Source organism: Rhincodon typus, chromosome 18, assembly GCF_021869965.1.
Source record: "Rhincodon typus isolate 14 chromosome 18, sRhiTyp1.1, whole genome shotgun sequence".
Classification (NCBI taxonomy): Eukaryota; Metazoa; Chordata; class Chondrichthyes; order Orectolobiformes; family Rhincodontidae; genus Rhincodon; species Rhincodon typus.
The window spans coordinates 15,249,614-15,268,106 of NC_063349.1; the positions used below are offsets into that span (position 1 = coordinate 15,249,614).

At 39.5% G+C, this 18,493-nt stretch overlaps 1 protein-coding gene across 1 annotated transcript in view; it reads left to right on the forward strand.

The window, feature by feature from the left end:
- The window catches only part of LOC125485345 (signal peptide, CUB and EGF-like domain-containing protein 1), a 60,775-nt gene that overhangs the window by 32,273 nt on the left and 10,009 nt on the right, over positions 1-18,493 (forward strand). Inside the window, exon 3 of the mRNA XM_048607681.1 lies at positions 3,305-3,430. Within this exon, the coding sequence (XP_048463638.1) occupies positions 3,305-3,430 (126 nt within the window). The remainder of the gene's footprint in view (positions 1-3,304; positions 3,431-18,493) is intronic.

Genomic DNA, 18,493 nt, shown 5'->3' on the forward strand with positions numbered 1-18,493 from the left:
ATCTTGCATGATTTTGGCTAATTTAGAGTTAAGAGTCCAGAACGTGGGTTTATCATGGGCATTATTCTATTACATTTGCTGTTCTGCAGGCAGGGATGGCTGGCACTTTGAATGTAACTGGAATTTCAGGTAGTTTTGAATTCAACCTGATTGCAATTTCTCTGTATATTAGTGCAAATGGTGGATTGGCTAATGGAATGAAAATAAGAGGTTGGAGAAACATGGGACAGATTTTGGTTTGGCAGATCTCTTGACCTCCCTGAATGTGCCATCTCCTCTGTCTATTTGTTTAACATGGTTGAAAAGTCTGAGCTGATGAGTAGGAGTGAAGAGATGATTTCTGGGCCCCTGTTTGCTGTAGTAGATCTGCCAGAAAGGAGAGTTTAAGCATGGATGAACATTATCCCTTAGTGAATGAGACAGCAAAGGGAGCGGAAGTTTGTTTGTGTTTGGTGCTCTGCAGGGAGGGGAGCTTGAAGGTGGGCATGTTAATTCTTTTAACCTGCTATGAGCAATATGCTTTGGCCTTGTCATCTTGCATGGCTAGAATAGATGCCTCTTTCACAATCTCCTGGACTTTCTCATGGGTGAAATGTTTTAAAGAAGCATATGCTGGTTCAGGTGCTGTCCCTGCGTGCCCTGTAGAAAAGAGAAATCCCACAAGTCCAGTGTATATTATGTTTACTGGAGGAGCTGAAGAGAGAGTATATGTGTTAATACAAGAATAGGTTTTAGGCTTGCCTATAAGTAAGTAATTACTGTTAAGGAAGTTTCTTAAAGTAGAGGTTTGTAAAGATTTTACTGTACTTTTTTACTTAGAAGTTGTTGGAATAAAACAGATGCCTATTGTATCTTGAGGAATGAGGCACTTTGAACTCTGGTAGACCTACTGCAGCATGTTGAGAATTGAAGGCAAATGTGAAGAAGTTAATGCTGTTTGTCAGAACAATATATCTGAAAAATATCAACTCAGCCTTCAGCTTGCCAGACGGATAGATTGATGATTTTTTTCTGAATAAAGCTGACTAGCATTTTATTGGTATGCTTAATTATTTCATTTGAAACATATGTTAACCTCTCAAATCCACATGATTGGTGAAGAAAATGACTTTCTAAATTTAAAAGAAAGTAATAATTCTATTTCAGATGCATAATTTAGTAATTACACAATTAATCCTAGTCATGGTTTTTCACATGAATCAAATTTGAGCTAATTGATCAAAGTGCAGTGCTTAAACTTGCATGATAATACTGAAACAACAAAGTGTGATGTTGAAATGCGGTGCCTGTATATGAAATAGAAGCATGAAGTGCTACAAACAAATTAAGGAAGATTACACGCAATAACTTCTGTTAGATCTACTGTTGTGTTGCTGCTGCTGCAGAGCTGTAATGGGGAAAGGCCACTTTTAAGGCCTCTCAGTCACAGTACGCTGAGGGACTGCAAACTGTGCAGAAACCTTCAGGCTGTATGCTTGACATGGAATGCATTTTGTAAATATCCAAAGAATTGAAATTGTATTGAGGCGCCTGGGGGTGGAATGTGCTGTATGTAGAAATGTTGAATGCTATTGCACCCTCTAAGTTTCAATTTCAAATATTTAGGTATGTACTTTCCAGAGTTTATGAATAAATGTTGGAATGCTTCATTGCTTAGAATGGGGTCAATTTTCATTGTTTCAAGATTTTGGGGTATTGGTTCAGTTCAAGAATTTGGAACAAGTGTTTTCTTTTGAGTGGCTCCAAGAAAATTGATTTTCTTTTACAACTCGTTTTGATTCTTAATAAAAGACAAAATGAAACACTGCCAATATCATTCATTGTGTTCTTTTCATTGGCCAACTTATTTTAATTTTAAGAATAATTTGGAATTGTTTTCCTATTAAATTCTGTAGTGAATCTCTATCTCAACATTCCCCTTCGGATAGGGGTTTACCTTTAAGACTGAGTTCTGGAGAAATCCTTTACCTTTGAAGGCTTGTGGATGGTTATTCAATGATTGTGTTCAAAATGGAGTTTGGTAGAGTTTACAACAACATTGTGAAGGGAAACCAGGACAGGATATAAAAATGGATGTGATGTAGAATTGCTGAGCTGGCCCAAGGAACGAATTCACCTGCTCCTCCTTTTTTTTCCCTTTTGTGGTCTTCTTTGTATTTAGAAATACAGAAGTACTGTGCTAAAAAATTATACTGCTGCATACTGAGAAATTTTGTTAGTTGCATTGGTGCAGACTGATGCATCCATGTAATTGTAGGCACAAGTGGCATTGGTAACTTTGTTCAGCTGATGGTGAGAAACATGGGAGAAGTAGCTCAAGCTTTTTTCAGGAGGCTTGGGTTCAAGTCCCACCTGCTCCTACAGCGTATAATAACATCTCTAAACAGGTTGATTGAGAAAATATATAGCTCAAGCTTTTAAGATAGACTTAGGCCTCCTAATATAAACTGTAATGAAAGGACTCGGACATGCATAAATATGTTTATGGAATCTTAGAATTTTTGTGAAATGGTTGATGTAAAAATGAGACATGATAAACCTTACTTTTGAATCCTGGGTTCAGCAATTAAATGAGGGGGGGAAAAAAGAGTAAATAACAGTCAAACGATTTTGAGCATTGTGATTGGTTTGTACTTTGTTGTATAACTATGCTTTGATCGAGGCAGACAGAGTTTATCTGATTTTATGAACTGCAGAAAACATTGTATTGTAGAGTTGGGAATTTTTACCTGTGTCAGAGTACTGGAAATGATTGACAGGAAATTCTAGTGTGTTTATATGGCAGTGTGATTTTAATGAAGGACATAATCTGCTTAAAATAATAGTTAAAACAGCCACAATAAACAATTAATGGTCACTTGATGATGTTGGCAGCAATTTGTGTACATGATACATGGGACAAGTTCAACCAAATGACTTGTAATTTCTTTAAACTAAGTAGATTCAAATTTTTTGAATTCTATATTCATAAGCTTATCAGATTTTTAAAAATTAGAGGCATCTTTTTGCAAAAAGAAAGTTTGCCCCACAACTTTGTTGTGGTAACAGACCAGTTTTGTGACTGCTCCCTCATCTGTGGACTTTCACCCCTTTTCCATTTTTATTTCCACAGCCATTGACTTGCTTGTGATGTTTGCTGTGGGTTGTTTGTACTCTTGAATTGGAAACCCAGCTTCACTGGGACTAACAAATAACATCACTATGGTGCTTGTCATCCTCACCCTCAACTACCTTATTTCTGTACGTAGTGCCTTCCAGAGTGTCCTCTCCCTTACTGAAGTATGTCTTTCTAACTTGCTTTCAGATATTGATGAATGTGACAATGACTACAATGGTGGCTGTGTTCACGAGTGTATCAACATTCCAGGCAACTACAGATGTACTTGTTACGATGGCTTTATGTTGGCGCATGATGGCCATAATTGCCTGGGTGAGTAACATCAAATTTCTAGTTTTTTTTTTAGTATGTCGGAGACTTATGGCTCTGTTGGTTGTTAATTTTAGCATTATTCAATGGAGCAAATGCTTGGGAGTATGAAAAATGCTCTTGCATCTGTAACTGTATCTCTCCATCGTACTTTGTCAAAATCTTGATTTGCAGGACTGTTATTTTGAATATGGCAATGAGAATTCTCTATCTCGTGCCCTACTCAAGGAATTTCTTATTTGGTAACTATTGTTGGGCTGTGTCTTAAATTATATTCCGGCTAGTGCATTTTTTGTGAAGAAGAAATTGAGTAAACGTTTCCTAAGTTGCCAACAGAAATGACATTGAGAGAGAACAGATTTGAAAAATCCACCTTGCATTTTAACCTTAATTTGTGACATGTACTGCCTTGGAATGTAATTTACTGCTGACTCTAGACAATGGCATTGCAAAATGCAAATATGAGGAACAAAGTGGGGGAAATAAAAAGATACTTGTGTTAGAGTAGAGGAGATGTAAGGGGTGAGCCCTGAAGATAAAACAGGTTAAATCTCTCCTCTCTGGAGTTGGGAAGGGTATCTAATTAGATTGGGTGGTACCTTGCACAAATCCTGATACATGCCTGTGATCTCTGTCCCTCTGTCCCCACCTCCCGACTTTGGAGAAAACTCTGGGCACACAGGACCACTGTTGACTCTGTCACCAGTTAAGGCTCTTAATTAACCAATTATGGACCACTTAATGGTCAGTCGACTAGTACTGGGATTAATCCATCCCATATGCATAGGAGTTGCTACCCTGCAGATAGCTTTGGGGGAGGGTTTGGGCAAGGAGAAAGGGATCAGTGGATAGGGATATCAAGCAGGGTTATCTGCTGGGAGCCAGTGCTTCCAACTCTCTCCACTGTTGCCTCTCTCCAGCCCCATATCCAAGCCCAGATATCGCTTAGCCCTGCCTCTCCGATCCTGGGGTTGTGAGTTCTCTTCCTGCAGCAGCCACTGTCACCTCCCAAACGTTGCTGAGCGCAAGAACTTGCTCAGCACTGCCTTCAGCCCCTCCCGGGAAAGTGACAGCAGAGTAAGGCCCTGATCCACTCGAGTGAAAGCAAGATCGGATAAAACAGGCGACCAGCATGATACGGTGCAGGGATCAAACTAATTCAGATTTTGGACAGAAGCTGCAGGAATTGTTTACGTGGAGGATTTTGAAAGCATTGGATGGGTTCTGAGTTAATGGCAGCCGAGATGAATACATGATTTGGGATTACACAGGTAGATGGCTGCAAGACAAATGAATAAAGGATATGGAGACACAACTGGTATATATAATTAGGATTATTACTAAAGAATAAATCCTAATGGAGGCTTGTTGGGGCAAATAGCCTGTTTCTGTCCTATAATTTCGTTGCTTTAAGTACCAAACCAGAAAATGTACAGAGAAATGTTAGAAAAGTTTTAGGAAATCCTAGTTGACCACCACCTGTTGTGGTAGTTGAAGGTTTTATTTTTAATCAACCTGTTCCTAAATGTTATTACACACCTCTGGAGCAGATGGCACTTGACCTGGGTCTCCTGGCTCAGTTAGGGACATTAACACTGCACCCCAAGTGCTCCTTTTTAGTCACATGGTACAATGATAATGGTGTTGATTAATCAAACTAAATGGTTATCAAGTAATTCACAACCTGTTAAGATTGGGGAAAACAAGTTCCAGAGATCATAAACTGAGAGCCATGGGTCCAATGTTGCCTCATTGCTTTTAAACATGCTGCAACTACCACAAACAATGTCTCTAATTACACATAGATGAAATGCCAAAATTTTATATGATCTGAGCTTGGATTCTGGAGTGGGGCTTGAACTCAAACATTTAGTTCAGAGAGATGATCGACAACCAAAGCCAAACTGTTAATTACAAATGGCTCACTTGCTATTATCTCCCTTTTACCACCAGTGTGTGCTTACATGTAAAATTGTTTTCTGGGGCTCTGCAGAATTGTGATAACGAAGTGACATTGAAAAATTGAAAATAGAACACCTTTGTTAATATCAGTGCAACACCAATTTCCAAACAAGCAGACAAGTTTGACATTAAACGTGGATGTAATACCAACTGAAGCAGGTCACATATCAACTTGGTTCCTTCGAAATCAAGGTTGTCATCGGTTTTCAGGAAAGCAGCATGACCAGTATGAAATGAGGTGGTTTGTTCCCAGCATGTCACTTGCTGTATTGAAGGTAGTGGAACATCCCATTGTAACCAGAGGAGCCAAATGCAATAGTGCTGTTCCACAAATTTGAAGGAAGTCAGGCTTGAACCCAGGCCGCCTCATTCCAAGGTAAATAACACTTGTGGTGGGGCACAAATGCCCTGCTGTCAGCCAAATCCAGTTACTTGCGTCAATTGAATCATCAGTTTCCACTCCAGCTTGACACACAACCTGGTGTGATTTAGAAATGAACTGTTAAAATTGAGAGACAAATCTGGAGACAAAAACTTACAAAAGTTTTTTTGTTTATCGGTCAGTACAGTTGTAACCAGGATTACACAGACGGCAAAGAATTCTAAAATGGTTCATTGGAACTTTGAAATATAATTTTAAGCTTTGTCTTTTTATTAGCGATAAACATGAAACTGATATCTTTGAGCAAAAGATTGCATATTCATAACAGCACAGCTTTCTCCGTTAGACTGTGGGGTGGACGTTGTAGTGTTCTTCAGTTCTGCCAGCTTGATGGTTTATAGCAGTTTTGCCATGATGGTAAGCACTGTTAAACAATGGTTTAAAAAATGTAGTACTGAGGAGAATCTGACTAAGTTTAAATACCAATTACCATTGCTGTTTTAGTGCTAAATAATCCAACTAGGATACATTTGATCCTGCATGCCCAGCAAGGGGCTGTGCTCGAAAGGATGTTATGGCTCAGTCTTTTGAGTGAAGCTACTACTAGGAGCACAGGATCAGTGAATATATCCTTTTTTTAGAAAAAAAATATGATTTGCAATGCCTATTATTTCTATAGAACAATTCCCCTATGAGAAATTCTTCAAAGGTAACTGATTTCTTCGCTGAAATATTATCCTTTCTCCCTTTGACATATCAATAGCTATCATGACACGAGATGTGAACTAGATAAGTTAAATTGGCAATGCAAAACTTGGCCAAACTCAATCTGGCAGTGTCAAAATCCGAATATTATATACAATGGAAAGTACTGTAATGGAGTCCAATTTAGGATCCGCCGTTGTTCACTTTGGTTTTCCATATCTTCAGAGATCGGATTTGTCTTTTGACAACTACTTGAGGCAAGTCCAAATCCTTTTTATTGGCAATTGTCCATTTCACAAATTAAGTACTCTTACAGTGTCTTTAATCTGTACTGAATCAATATTCTAATACAGGGGTTTTCTAGATTTTTGCTCCTGAGGTTAACCTTTATTTGTAGGAATATTATAACAATTTTTTTCAGAATGAAAATTAGTTATGAAATTCAAGATTTATAATAGGTTTCGTTTAATACTTACTTAATTTGTTGTTGGTATGGAGGCATCTTTGACGTGTATTCTTTTCAATGTTTAGTATTCATCCTGGCTTTTTTTTAAAATCCATGTCACGACTGAATGCAGGCTGTGTTCTGACAGAACCTTCCAATTCCTCAGAAATTAAAGTCCAGCATTCACCCAATGCCAATTCAGTTGGGAACAATGTGTAACTTTAACTTATAGTTTGTTTTGTACGTCCACAAGATAGTTTTACTGCCTTTTTTGTTTGCTTCCATGCTTTGGTAACGTTTTATTTGCCTTGCATTGAAGTAATGGGGTCTAGCTGTACATTATATTAGTTCTTTAAAAAAGGTTTCTTACATAGTGACAGGGGTCCAGTGGCGCGCACAACCACAAAAATCTCCTCTGTCTAGGAATGCCAGAGAGAGATTGCTGGAATCTGAATTAAAAAAAATGTTTTCTGCACCTTTTTTTTTTTTAAACAAATGTAATTCTCCTTCAATTCCTCCTTCCTAATAGTCCCTTTCTTCCCTTACATTTTGGGGTTGTTATTTGTGCTAACTAAACTGGTTGTTTTAACTGCTCTGCCATTTCCTGTTCTCCATAATCTGCTGTTTCAGGTTGTAGGGTGCCTACATTTTCTTCTTACTTTGTAGAAGCTCTTAAAGTCTGCTTTTATGTTCCTTGCGAGTTTACACGCACAGTTTATTTTCTGTTCTTAATTAACTTCTCGGTCCTCATATGCTGCATTCTAAACTGTTCCTTGTCTTCCAGTCTTGCTACTTTTTGAACACAGTATTCTAAAAGTGGCCCAACCCATGTCCTATGCAGCTGGAAAATGACATTCCAGTTTCTATACTCAATGCACTGACCAATAAAGGCAAGTGCTCCAAACGCAGCCATCACTACCCTGTCTGCCTTCGACTCCACTTTCAAGGAACTATGAACCTGCACCCCAAGGTCTGTTTTTTTTTTTTTTTTTTGTTTGGCAACACTCCACAGGATCTTGGCATTAAGTGTATAGGTCCTGCCCTGATTTGCCCTACCAAAATGCAACTGAGGGTAGTAGGTGCCTGAAACCCGCTGTTGGGGGAGATCATAGAAACAGATATATTAGCAACATGTAAGATGTATTTGGACAGATACATGAGCAGGCAGAGAACAGAGGAAAAGGATTCGATGGGGATTAGTTTAGAATGGCATAATGGTGGGCTGAAGGTCCTGTTCCTGTGTTGTACTGTTCTATGTTCCATATATAGCAAGTTATTTAGAATGCTCGTGGAATGTTCATCTTTATTGTAGAGGATTGGAGTAATGAAGAAGTAGTGAAGTCTTGCTTCATTTGGCAGGTCACACCTGGAGTACTGTGTGCAGTTCCCATCTCTTTATCTTGGGGAAGACGATATTGCCATTTGAGGGAGTGCAGTGAATATTCACCAAGCTTGTTCCTGGAATGGTGAGACTGTCCTATGTAAAGAACATGAGCAAATCAGGCCTGTATTCTCTTAAATCTCACGGAAATCAAAATACTTGAAAGGAATAGGCTGGTAGGTGCAAGTAAGATATTTCCCTTGGTTGGGGAGTCTCGGATCGGGGACACGATTTCAAAAATGAGGTTGTCCTTTAGGATCAAGATGAGGCAATTTGCTTTTATTCCAAGAGGGCTGTGAATCTATGAAATTCTCCATCGCAGAAGGCTGTGGAAGCTCAGTCATTGAATATATTTAAAGCAGAAGTTTGTTTCATCATCAATGATGTAAAGGGTTATGGGAATAAAATGGGGGATGAAGCATTTTTGAGTCAATCAGCCATGGTTGTATTAAAGGTCAGCACACTTAACTGTCTGGTCTTCTCCTGTTCTTTGTATCTATGTGCCTACTCCAGGAATTTATCCACCACCATATTCTTGCTAAAGTAGTTCACCTTGTCTATATGTAGATTAAATTCACACATGATTGCTGTAGCACCTTTTGTTTCATCTCTAATTTGCTGTTTAATACAATCCCCTACCTTTACCACTCCTATTTGGAGGTTCTATAGATAAATTTCCCTCGTGTTTCTCTCCACCTTGTTGCTTCTTAGCTCCACCAAGATTGATTCCACATCTGTGTGGTTTTTATATCAATATTCTTTCTCACTATTGCACCAATTTCAGACTTGCCTCCCAACGCCTCCCTGTCCTTCCTGAAGATTGAATACCCTTGATATTCAGTTCCCAGCTACCTCCACACTGCAGCCATGTGTCTGTAATTACAGTCGTATCATATCCACTTAGAATTCTTTGCGCTGTTAATTCATTTACCTTATTGTGCGTTCATGTGGATTCAGATACAATATCTCCTCTTTTTAACATTTTTACATAACCCTTTTATACTCTGGCTGTATTTGCTGTTAGCCCTTGTTTCTTCTGCTTTGCACTTTTGCTTTCTACTTTTCTACCTTTTTTATTGTTTCCATCTTTGTTTCTCTCATTCTCTTGTCTGACCACTCCGGGTTCTCATTCCCTTGCCACTTTTTGGTTTAATCCCTCCATGACATAAAATCGTTGATTTAAATTGTGACTAGCTGACAGCCAAGCAACGGTTCTCGCAGTGCCTACTAGTCACCGACTGACAGCATAAGAATACTGTTTATTAGTCCTGTTTTCTTTCTACAAACCAATCCTCAATATGTCAGTATTTTAGTTCCAATCCCACGTGATCTAATTTGTTTAGTTACCTAATGCTTTTCACGTGTGGTGTTGTCTGTGAGGGTGAAACAGTATCATTAAGTATTCGTCTGCAGCTGCGACCAAGAACATACACATCAACGAGAATCAAAGGCTGAACAACAATTTGAAGAATATGTTGATTCAGCCGACATTCAACTCTGTATTTCAAGCAAGCTGGAACCTAGTCCCTTACCCAACTAGATCTCCTTTCCTTCTTGCACCCAAGTGCTCCAAGAGCCTGCACTGCCACTTCACTGCTCCACTTCAGTCGTTGCAGTTCCAGACCTTTTGTGACAATTTGCTCTGCCTTTGCTACTATAACTTCCTGTGCACCCTATCCCCCAGTATGTCCAATCATCAATACGCCCTCTGCCACTGATGCTCCGTTGCAGCAGAGTGTGCTATCTACAAGATACATGGCAGAAATTCACCAAAGATCGTCAGACAGCACTGTCTCTAAACCCATGACCACTTCCATCTAGAAAGACATGGGAGCACCAGCAAACACCACCACCTTCAGGTTCTCCTCCAAACCACTCACCATCCTGACTTAGACGTACATTGCCTTTTCTTTACTGTCGCTGGGTCAAAATCTTGGAATTCCCTCCCTCATGGCATTGTGGGTCAACCCATGGCAGGTGGACAGCAGTGGTTCAAGAAAGTAACTCACTACCACCACCTCAAGGGCAACTAGGGACAGGCGATAAATGTTGGCCAGAATAAATAACTAAAAACACTCCAATCAGCTAATGTCATGTCCTTCAGACCTGCATCCGACAGCTGAACATTGCCCCTTGCATCCTGTAATAAGCCTCAACAGTCCCAAAGTATTCTCTGAACTCAAACCCAGAGTGATCTCCAGAAGCCAGAGCTTCCACATGTGATTACCTGTTTTGTTTAGGTTTGGGTCAAACCTTCTATGCCTCATATCGTATGAAGTAAACTATTTTATTTCCCATTGCTGTATGTCCAGATCATGATGGTTGCTTCTATTATTAGTTGTCTTGGGGTGATTGGGGTAGGGTTGTTATTGTTCAGTGATGGACTGTTCTTTATCATTCTTGTCTGGTCCAGCCTCAGTGTGGAATCTAAGCATACAGTGTTTCTTCTGACAAGGGCCACAATATAGCAGCCCATTGGACTTCACAAGATGCAGTTCTTGTACTTTAGCTAGCCAATGCACTCCCTTTGCCTTGTACATTCAAGAGTTTCTCTGCCGCAGTCTTCATAGCATGGCCCACCAGTAAGGCTGGACATTACAGAGCTCTTTAGTCTAGTGCTTAGACCATTTAAATCATATGTGGCACTTTGTGTGCATTAACAATGACCTTGTGAAGTACTGCTGCAAAATGAGAGGGAGAGAAACTTCCAATTAGCACACTTGCCTCGTACACTGGTCATGAAAGATGCATCTAATTTCCTTTTTATCTCGATTAAACCAGTGAGGTCATTAAATGTTTAGCACTAAAATGTTGGATGTAGAGTCACAGAATTGGCACTTAGCACCCTGATATTATCACTTTCTGCCCCATTCTCTCTCACTGGACTTCAGCTGATTTCTCTGGGGTCTTTACCACAAACTGACGGAGATAGGAAATTTGTTTCCGACCAGGCAGAGTTGAAATAAGGGAAAGTACTCAATTGGCAGGATGTGACAAGTGGTGTCCTGCAGAAATCTGGTTTGGGGCCTCAGTCTTTCATAATTTTCACTAATGACTTGGACAATGGCCTAAAGAATCAAATATTCAAATTTGTAATGAGACAAATTTGGGCAGCATGTTAGACGGTGTTGATGACAGCATAAAATTGCAACAGGATATTGATAGATTAAGTAAGTAGGCTAAGCTGCAGCAGATGGATTGTAATGTCAGCAAGTGTCAGGTTATCTATTTTAGACTGATAAAGGATAGTTCAGGATAATTCTTAATTGGCACAAAGTTAAATACAATGCATGCCCAATGAGATTTTTTTCTTTATTCATTCACGGGATGAGGGCATTGCTGACCAGGCAGCATTTATTGCCAATCCCTAACTGCCCAGCGGGCAGTTCCGAGTTAACCACATTACTGTGGGTCTAGAGTCCCATGTAGGCCAGACCAGGTAAGGATGGCAATTTGCATCCCTAAAGGACATTAGCGATCCAGATGGGTTTTCCTTGACAATCAGCAATGGATTCATGGTCATCGTTTAGATTCTTAATTCCAGATACTTTATTGAATTGAAATTCCACCATCTGCCATGGCAGGATTCGAACCTGGGTCCCCAGAATGTTATCTGGGTCTCTGGATTAAAAGTCCAGTGATAATACCACTTGGCCATTGCCTCCCCAAGAGACTTGGTTGGGGGGGGGGGGTGGTGAGTTTCAGGTGCATACACTTAAAATGCCATACACAGGTGCAGAAAATAGTTAAGGAGGCTGAGAATGCTAGTCTTCATACCTAAAGGGCTAGAGTATAGGGATGCTGCAGTTATTCAAAACCTGAGCTGTACTACACGAGTTATACAAGGCCCAATTGAGATAACAGCAGATTTGAACACAACACCTTAGGAAGGATGCTTTGGCCTTGGAGGCAGTTCAATGCAGGTTTTCAAGGATGATACCTGGATTTGGGAGGTTAAGTTATGAGGAGTGATTAGACTAATTTAGGCCTCTTATTGTCTAGCACTGAGGTTAAAGGGTGATCTACTTGAGGTTGTCAGGCTATTAACAGGGAAAGACAGGGAGATAAACTATTCCTAGAATGGGTTGAAGATTCTAGAATCAGTGGCAATAGTCTAAGAATTGGGGCCAGCCATTTAGGAAAGATGCTAGAAAGTATTTCTGCACACAATAATGGATGTTTGGAACTCTCTTCCTTAAATGGCAGTCAATGATAATTCAATTCAATTGTTAAATTTAAATCGGAGAGAGACAATTTTTTTTATTAAGCAAGGGCATCAAGGGATATGGGCCCAAGGCTGATATATGGAGTTAGGCCACAGATCGGCCATGATCTTACTGAATGACAGAGCAGGCTCCAGGCGCTGAATGGTCTACTCCTGTTCTATGTTTCTCCCCTTTGCCTCACATAGTTCAAAAGATGTGTCTTAGTCCCCCATTTCCATTCTGGTTCCAGAAGCAGTACCTTTTTTCAGACATTGATCTTTTCCCAAGACTTTGAATGCAAAAGCTAATGTGGGGTGCATTCCAGAGATAGTAAGAACTGCTGATGCTGGGGTCCAAGGTAAGTGTGGAACTGGAGGAACACAGCAGGCCAGGCAGCATCAGAGGAGCAGGGAAGTTGTCGTTTCGGGTTGGGACCCTTCTTCGTTACTGTTGCTTGTCCACACCCTGCTGCCAGCAAAATTGCTGGCTGATGATTGAAATCGGAACAATAGCTAATTTCTTACGAAATACAGAGATGGTATTGTAACTTTTGTACTGCCGTGTTGATTGAGATCGGTTAACTCGGAGATTGTTATTCCTTGGACTTTTCTGGTCTTTATGGCTCAGCAAATCCATGTTTCTTAGAGGAAATGGAATTTGCTGCTTGTCTGTTTTCTTAGCAAATTATTTTTCCTGAATTAACTTCAATTTAATCATAATCCGTTGATGTTCGGATTATAAGCGTAGCAAGCAATTTTAGGATGGTTTCCTTCCAAATTAACCCAATCCCATGAAAGAAAGTTTGATTTTGGCTCAATGCTGAATTATTGTCAGTTGTTGAAATGCTGTTAAAGTGGATCATGAGAAAATTACACTTAATTTTCGACTTGAAATATTTCAGCTCCTGTCAGGCTCTAGCAACCTACACCAGCACTCCAATGTTTTTCTTTTTAATGTATTCTATTACAGGGATTAGCATATCCATAGCATGTAGTTAAATTTGTCAGTCCTAGAATACCCAGTTCATACATGGAGAAGGGAGAGAACTAAAATACAACAGTGTTAATTCTCCAATCAATGCCCCCTGCAGCATAAGATTACTCAAGTGTACCCAGTGGTGAATTTCTGCAAAAACTGGCAACAGATCTTTTACCCCTGGGGAATGGAACCAAGTCCTCATGCAGACATCTGAACCTAGAATTTGTGTGGGGATTGCAGAACAGCATAAGTAACATCTTTCATTAAAGGACCAGAATGTTGTTCAGCGTTCCTGGATTTAAAAGTAACACGTCCATTCAGTTTAGACCATCTAGTGTTACATCAAAATCATGGATGTATGTCTGTTTTCCACTTGTAGAACATCTGAGTGAGCACGCTAACGTGACACATTTGAGAAGCTATGTAGTACCTCTTCCTGGCAACTTAAGACTGTATTAAATTTGTGACAACTCGTTTCAACTTCAAACCCAGAGCAGCTAGAGGTTACTTGAATGCATCTATCGATGTTGGGTTGGAATCGAGTCTTTGGAAATCAAAAGGCTAACATATAATGCGTTGTATCATGCAGCTCCTAGCGTATCATCATTAATGGCCAGAAAATAATTGGTAGGAAGTGTATGATGAAATACCAAAGGAAATGGCTTGCGTGTGTAAGGATTCAACTGCTGGCCCTGAAGTCAGAAGTTGCTATGGTCTTATGCCACAACTGATTATAAATTGTACCCAATGGTTCCTCCTCGTGCATTCTGCTAATGAAACTTTTTATTTAATGCACTCATAGACATGGAGTTTAAATGAGAGAGAACTTGATGTAGGTATATTGAACAGGTTGTAGTGACATTTTTGCAATGCTTATTTCTGACTCGTATTGTCTCATGAAGTTGACAGCATGAATTCTTTGGATTTTTATTGAAATTTCAAACCACACTGCATAATTCTAAAAATGTCAGATTCCCCAGCCCTACATTATGACTGGCTTTTATACATAAATATGTTCTCTAACTTTCCTGCTATAAACAGTCAATTTTCTTTCGTAATTTGAATCCAAAAGCCATTTTAGATCTTGTGAAATAGAAGTAAACTTTCTGCAGATCCAATGTGTTAAGTTGTTTTAAGTGTTCCAGACAAGTGGCCTGAGTGGATCCAAACAGTTTATTTTAGGCTAATATTACATACACAAGACTTGCAAGTCAGGAGTAACTGAGCTGAGTCCTGTACCAAACCCAAAGCAAAAGCAGCTTGAGATCGTGATTTTGATCAAAATATATTATGTTAACAACTTCAAAGAACAAAATAAACTGCAGCCGCCTTCTTTGCACTTCTGTATGATGTGAATGCAAATTTTAAAAAATCTGCTTTCCTGTGAAAGCAGAGCAGAAGGATGCAGATATACATGTTACGCTTGTAAATATAGTGCTCGGTTTTCTGACTTGACGTTTTTTTGTACGAGTAACAATTTGAAGCCAATTTTATATTTGAGAATTTTCAAAGGATAAGTGTTAGTAAGGTGTTCTAAGAAGTTTGAAGGAATGGGGAGATGAAGGGGAGAAAATAGTGCTTTTCAAATAGGTTTTATTTTAATGTGTACTACACCACTTTGAAGACAATCTGGCCAATTCGATATGTAACTTGAGCAGGGCCCCTAGCCAGGGTTCAGCTAGTCGATGTTTAGTGCTTCGTTGATGCCAGGCAGCAGAATCCTGGAGTGTTTCTCAAGAACCCTTGAATCTTGCATTACAGGCGTCATCCATTCGTCTTTTGTCACACTTGACAATTCAGTTGCAATGTCCCACTCTCTTGCCCTTTCTCTATAGTTTCACAATTTTTTTAAAAAAAAATCTTTTCTAATGTGTATATTCAATTTTGTTTTGAAAGTTATAACTGAATTCACCTCCATTACCCTTTCAAGCATCAGACTACAGATTATATAATTTGCTGCTTAAAAATTCTCTGTCCCCTCTCTATTTGGTTATTTTTGCCTTGTTGTGATGAAGCTTTATAATAATAATTGCTATTACTATTATTAGTTGGGAATTTTGGCTTTCAAAGTAAAGGTGTATGGGCTTTGGTTTTCAGTTCTATGTACGTACCATTTATTTAATGGCCATTAAAGTGTTTGCGCTGCTGAAGGTGGAGCAATTTCCTTCCTCTCTCAGGTGAGAGTTCAGAACAATCAAATAAACTTTTATTATTGACAAGGTTTTGAATCCTTTTTATTTTAAAGGAAGAAGTATCTCCTTATTCCTCCAATCAAGGATATAAACCAAAGATGTTGAGAGACACTGGAGTAAGTTAGCTACTGATAGCTGATGATATAATTCCTCTTGCAGAGTGACCAATGAAGGAAGATATATTATTTTGGAGGTTTACACAAATGTTGTATAAAAGTTGAATTAAGATGTGACTTCATAAGTGGAGAATTGCAGTTGAAGTAGTGAAACAAATTTCTCTGGAAGGTAATGATTTCTACATTGGGGAATGACCCTGGTTGGTTTGTATGAATTGGACTTGCTGAGGGTAATTGATTAACCAGGAGAAATGAAATAAACTCAGGAACTGCAGGACAACCTATTGGACGGTCATGAATAGATCTCGGACCCATGGAAATGTGCCTCACACTCTTTCATTCTGGGATCTCTCTTGTCCAGTATTACCACTGGCAGAGATCACAACATGATATCATACACTTGTGTCTCTGGTTACTGATCCTCCTGCCAGTGGAAACTGTTAGTTTTCATAAAATTAATGAAAATTGTCATAATTTTTATTAAATCTCATCTCAATCTTTTCTGTTCTGAGCACTATAATCCCAGTCTCTTTAGTCATTCCACAAAACATGGTGTAATTTGGTAAATCATCTTTGCATCAAAAGTAGTATTTGAGTGAAAGCTTAACTGTTGCATTATAAATGCTTAGCATAACCTCTCTGCCTTTGTAATCTACACTTATATTTATAAAGCCCTGGATTCTACAGTAACACCACATCATATTGTGATATTAGCATAATAAAACACTTTCACATATTTTAATGGTGCATCAAAAAGCAAAATTATACAGACACACTTACTATAAAAAAAGACATGGCCAAATGCTTGTCAAAGACCGCAGATGCCAAGCAGTCCCTTTAAAGTTGGTATGATTTTCATAGATACTGGTAAGTTGAGATGCCGAAATTTCACAAGTGATGAAAAGGCTCACCCAAGCAAGATTTAAAACTTCAATTGTAATGAATAAAGTAAAAGCAGCATTATTTAAATATTATTCAGCTATACAGTTATGCTCCAAATGACACATTTTTCTTTTTAAAAAAAAAAAAAAAAATCCCTCATTCATCTTTTTAGAATGATTGGAAATTTCCCTCCGTGTTCTGACATTCTACCCTTCCAATTTTCCAGGAGTCATCCTGCAGCTAGTTTTAGCTCCGTGTGATATTTTCCATGTGCCATGACTAAATTTAAAAAAATATGTTTGGGTAATGTTGCCAAAGAGCAGCATGTAGCTGAGAAACGGGAGCTATCCGTGAATAGATCTTTGGAGGATTCCAGTAGCAATAGCGTGGGAAACAGAAAGAGAAGACGCTAAGTTGACCATAAGATACATGAGCAGAATTAGGCCACTTGGCCCATTGAGTCTGCTTCACCATTCAATTTATGTCCAATTATTTTTTTCTCAACCCTTTTCTCCTGCTTTCTCTTTGTAACCTCGTGATCCTCTTGCAGTTGAAGAATCTTTTGTATCTCTGTCTTAAAACCTTCTGAGGCAATGAGTTCCACAGATTGTTCACCCTCTGGCTAAAGAGATTCCTCCTCATCCTCATTCTAAAGAATCATCCCTTCACTCTGAGGCTGTGCCCTCGGGCTCTAGTCTCTCCTGCTAGTGGAAAGGTCATCTCCATGTCCACTTTATCCAGGTGCCTCAGAGTTCTGTTAGTTTGAATGAGATTCTCCCTCATCCTTCCAAACTCCATTGAGTACAGACCCAGAGTCCTCAACTGCTTCTCTTTATGACATGCCCTTCATTCCAGGATCATTCTTGTAAAGCTCCTCAGGACCACCCCTTCTAAGGCCAGCACATTCTTCCTTAGATATAGAGCCCAAAACTGGTCTCAATGTTCCAAATGTGGACTCACCAAAATCTTTTCTGGCCTCAGCAGTACCTTTCATTCTAGCCTGCTCAAAATGAATGCTAACATTGCCTTTTCCTTCCCAACTGCCAAATGAATGTGCATGTTAACTGTGAGAATCCAGAACTAGGACTCCCAAGTCCCTTTTGTGCTTCAGATTTCTGAAATCCTTCCCCATTTCGAAAATAGTCTACACCTCTATTCTTCCTGCCAAAATGCAGAACCTCACACTTTGCCACATTGTATTCCATCTGACACGTCTTCGTTCAAGTCCTTCTGCACCTCTCTGCATCCTCAAAATTACCTGCACCACCCCCCCCATCTATCTTTGTCATGTGCAAACTTGGCAACCAAGCCCTCAGTTTCTTTGTCCAGATCATGAATGCGTAACGTGAATAGTTGCAGTCCCAACACTGACGCCTGCAGAACTCCACTAGTCACTGGCTTCCAGCCTGAAAAAGACTCCTTTCTCCACACTCACTGCCTTCTGCCTTCAGGCTGCTAATCCTCCATTCAAGCCAGTAGCTATCCTCTAAAACTTTGGGCTCTTATTCAGCAGCCTCTTGTGTGGCACCTAGTCAAAGGCCTTTGGCAATCCAAATAGATCACACCCACTGGCTCTTCTTTGTCTAAGTTGTTATCATCTCAAAGAGTTCCTAGCAGATTCATCAGGCATGACCTCTTGATGAAGCTGTGCTGACTCAGCCCTAATTATGATGATGATTTTCTGACTACCATTAGATAAGAATTAGATTGTCCAATTACATATGAGCAACATGGGAGAGACATTGAAGGAGGATGGTGTGAACAACTCTGTCAAAGCTGCAGATGTGTTTGAGCCGAAAGATATAGCTAACTTTTGTC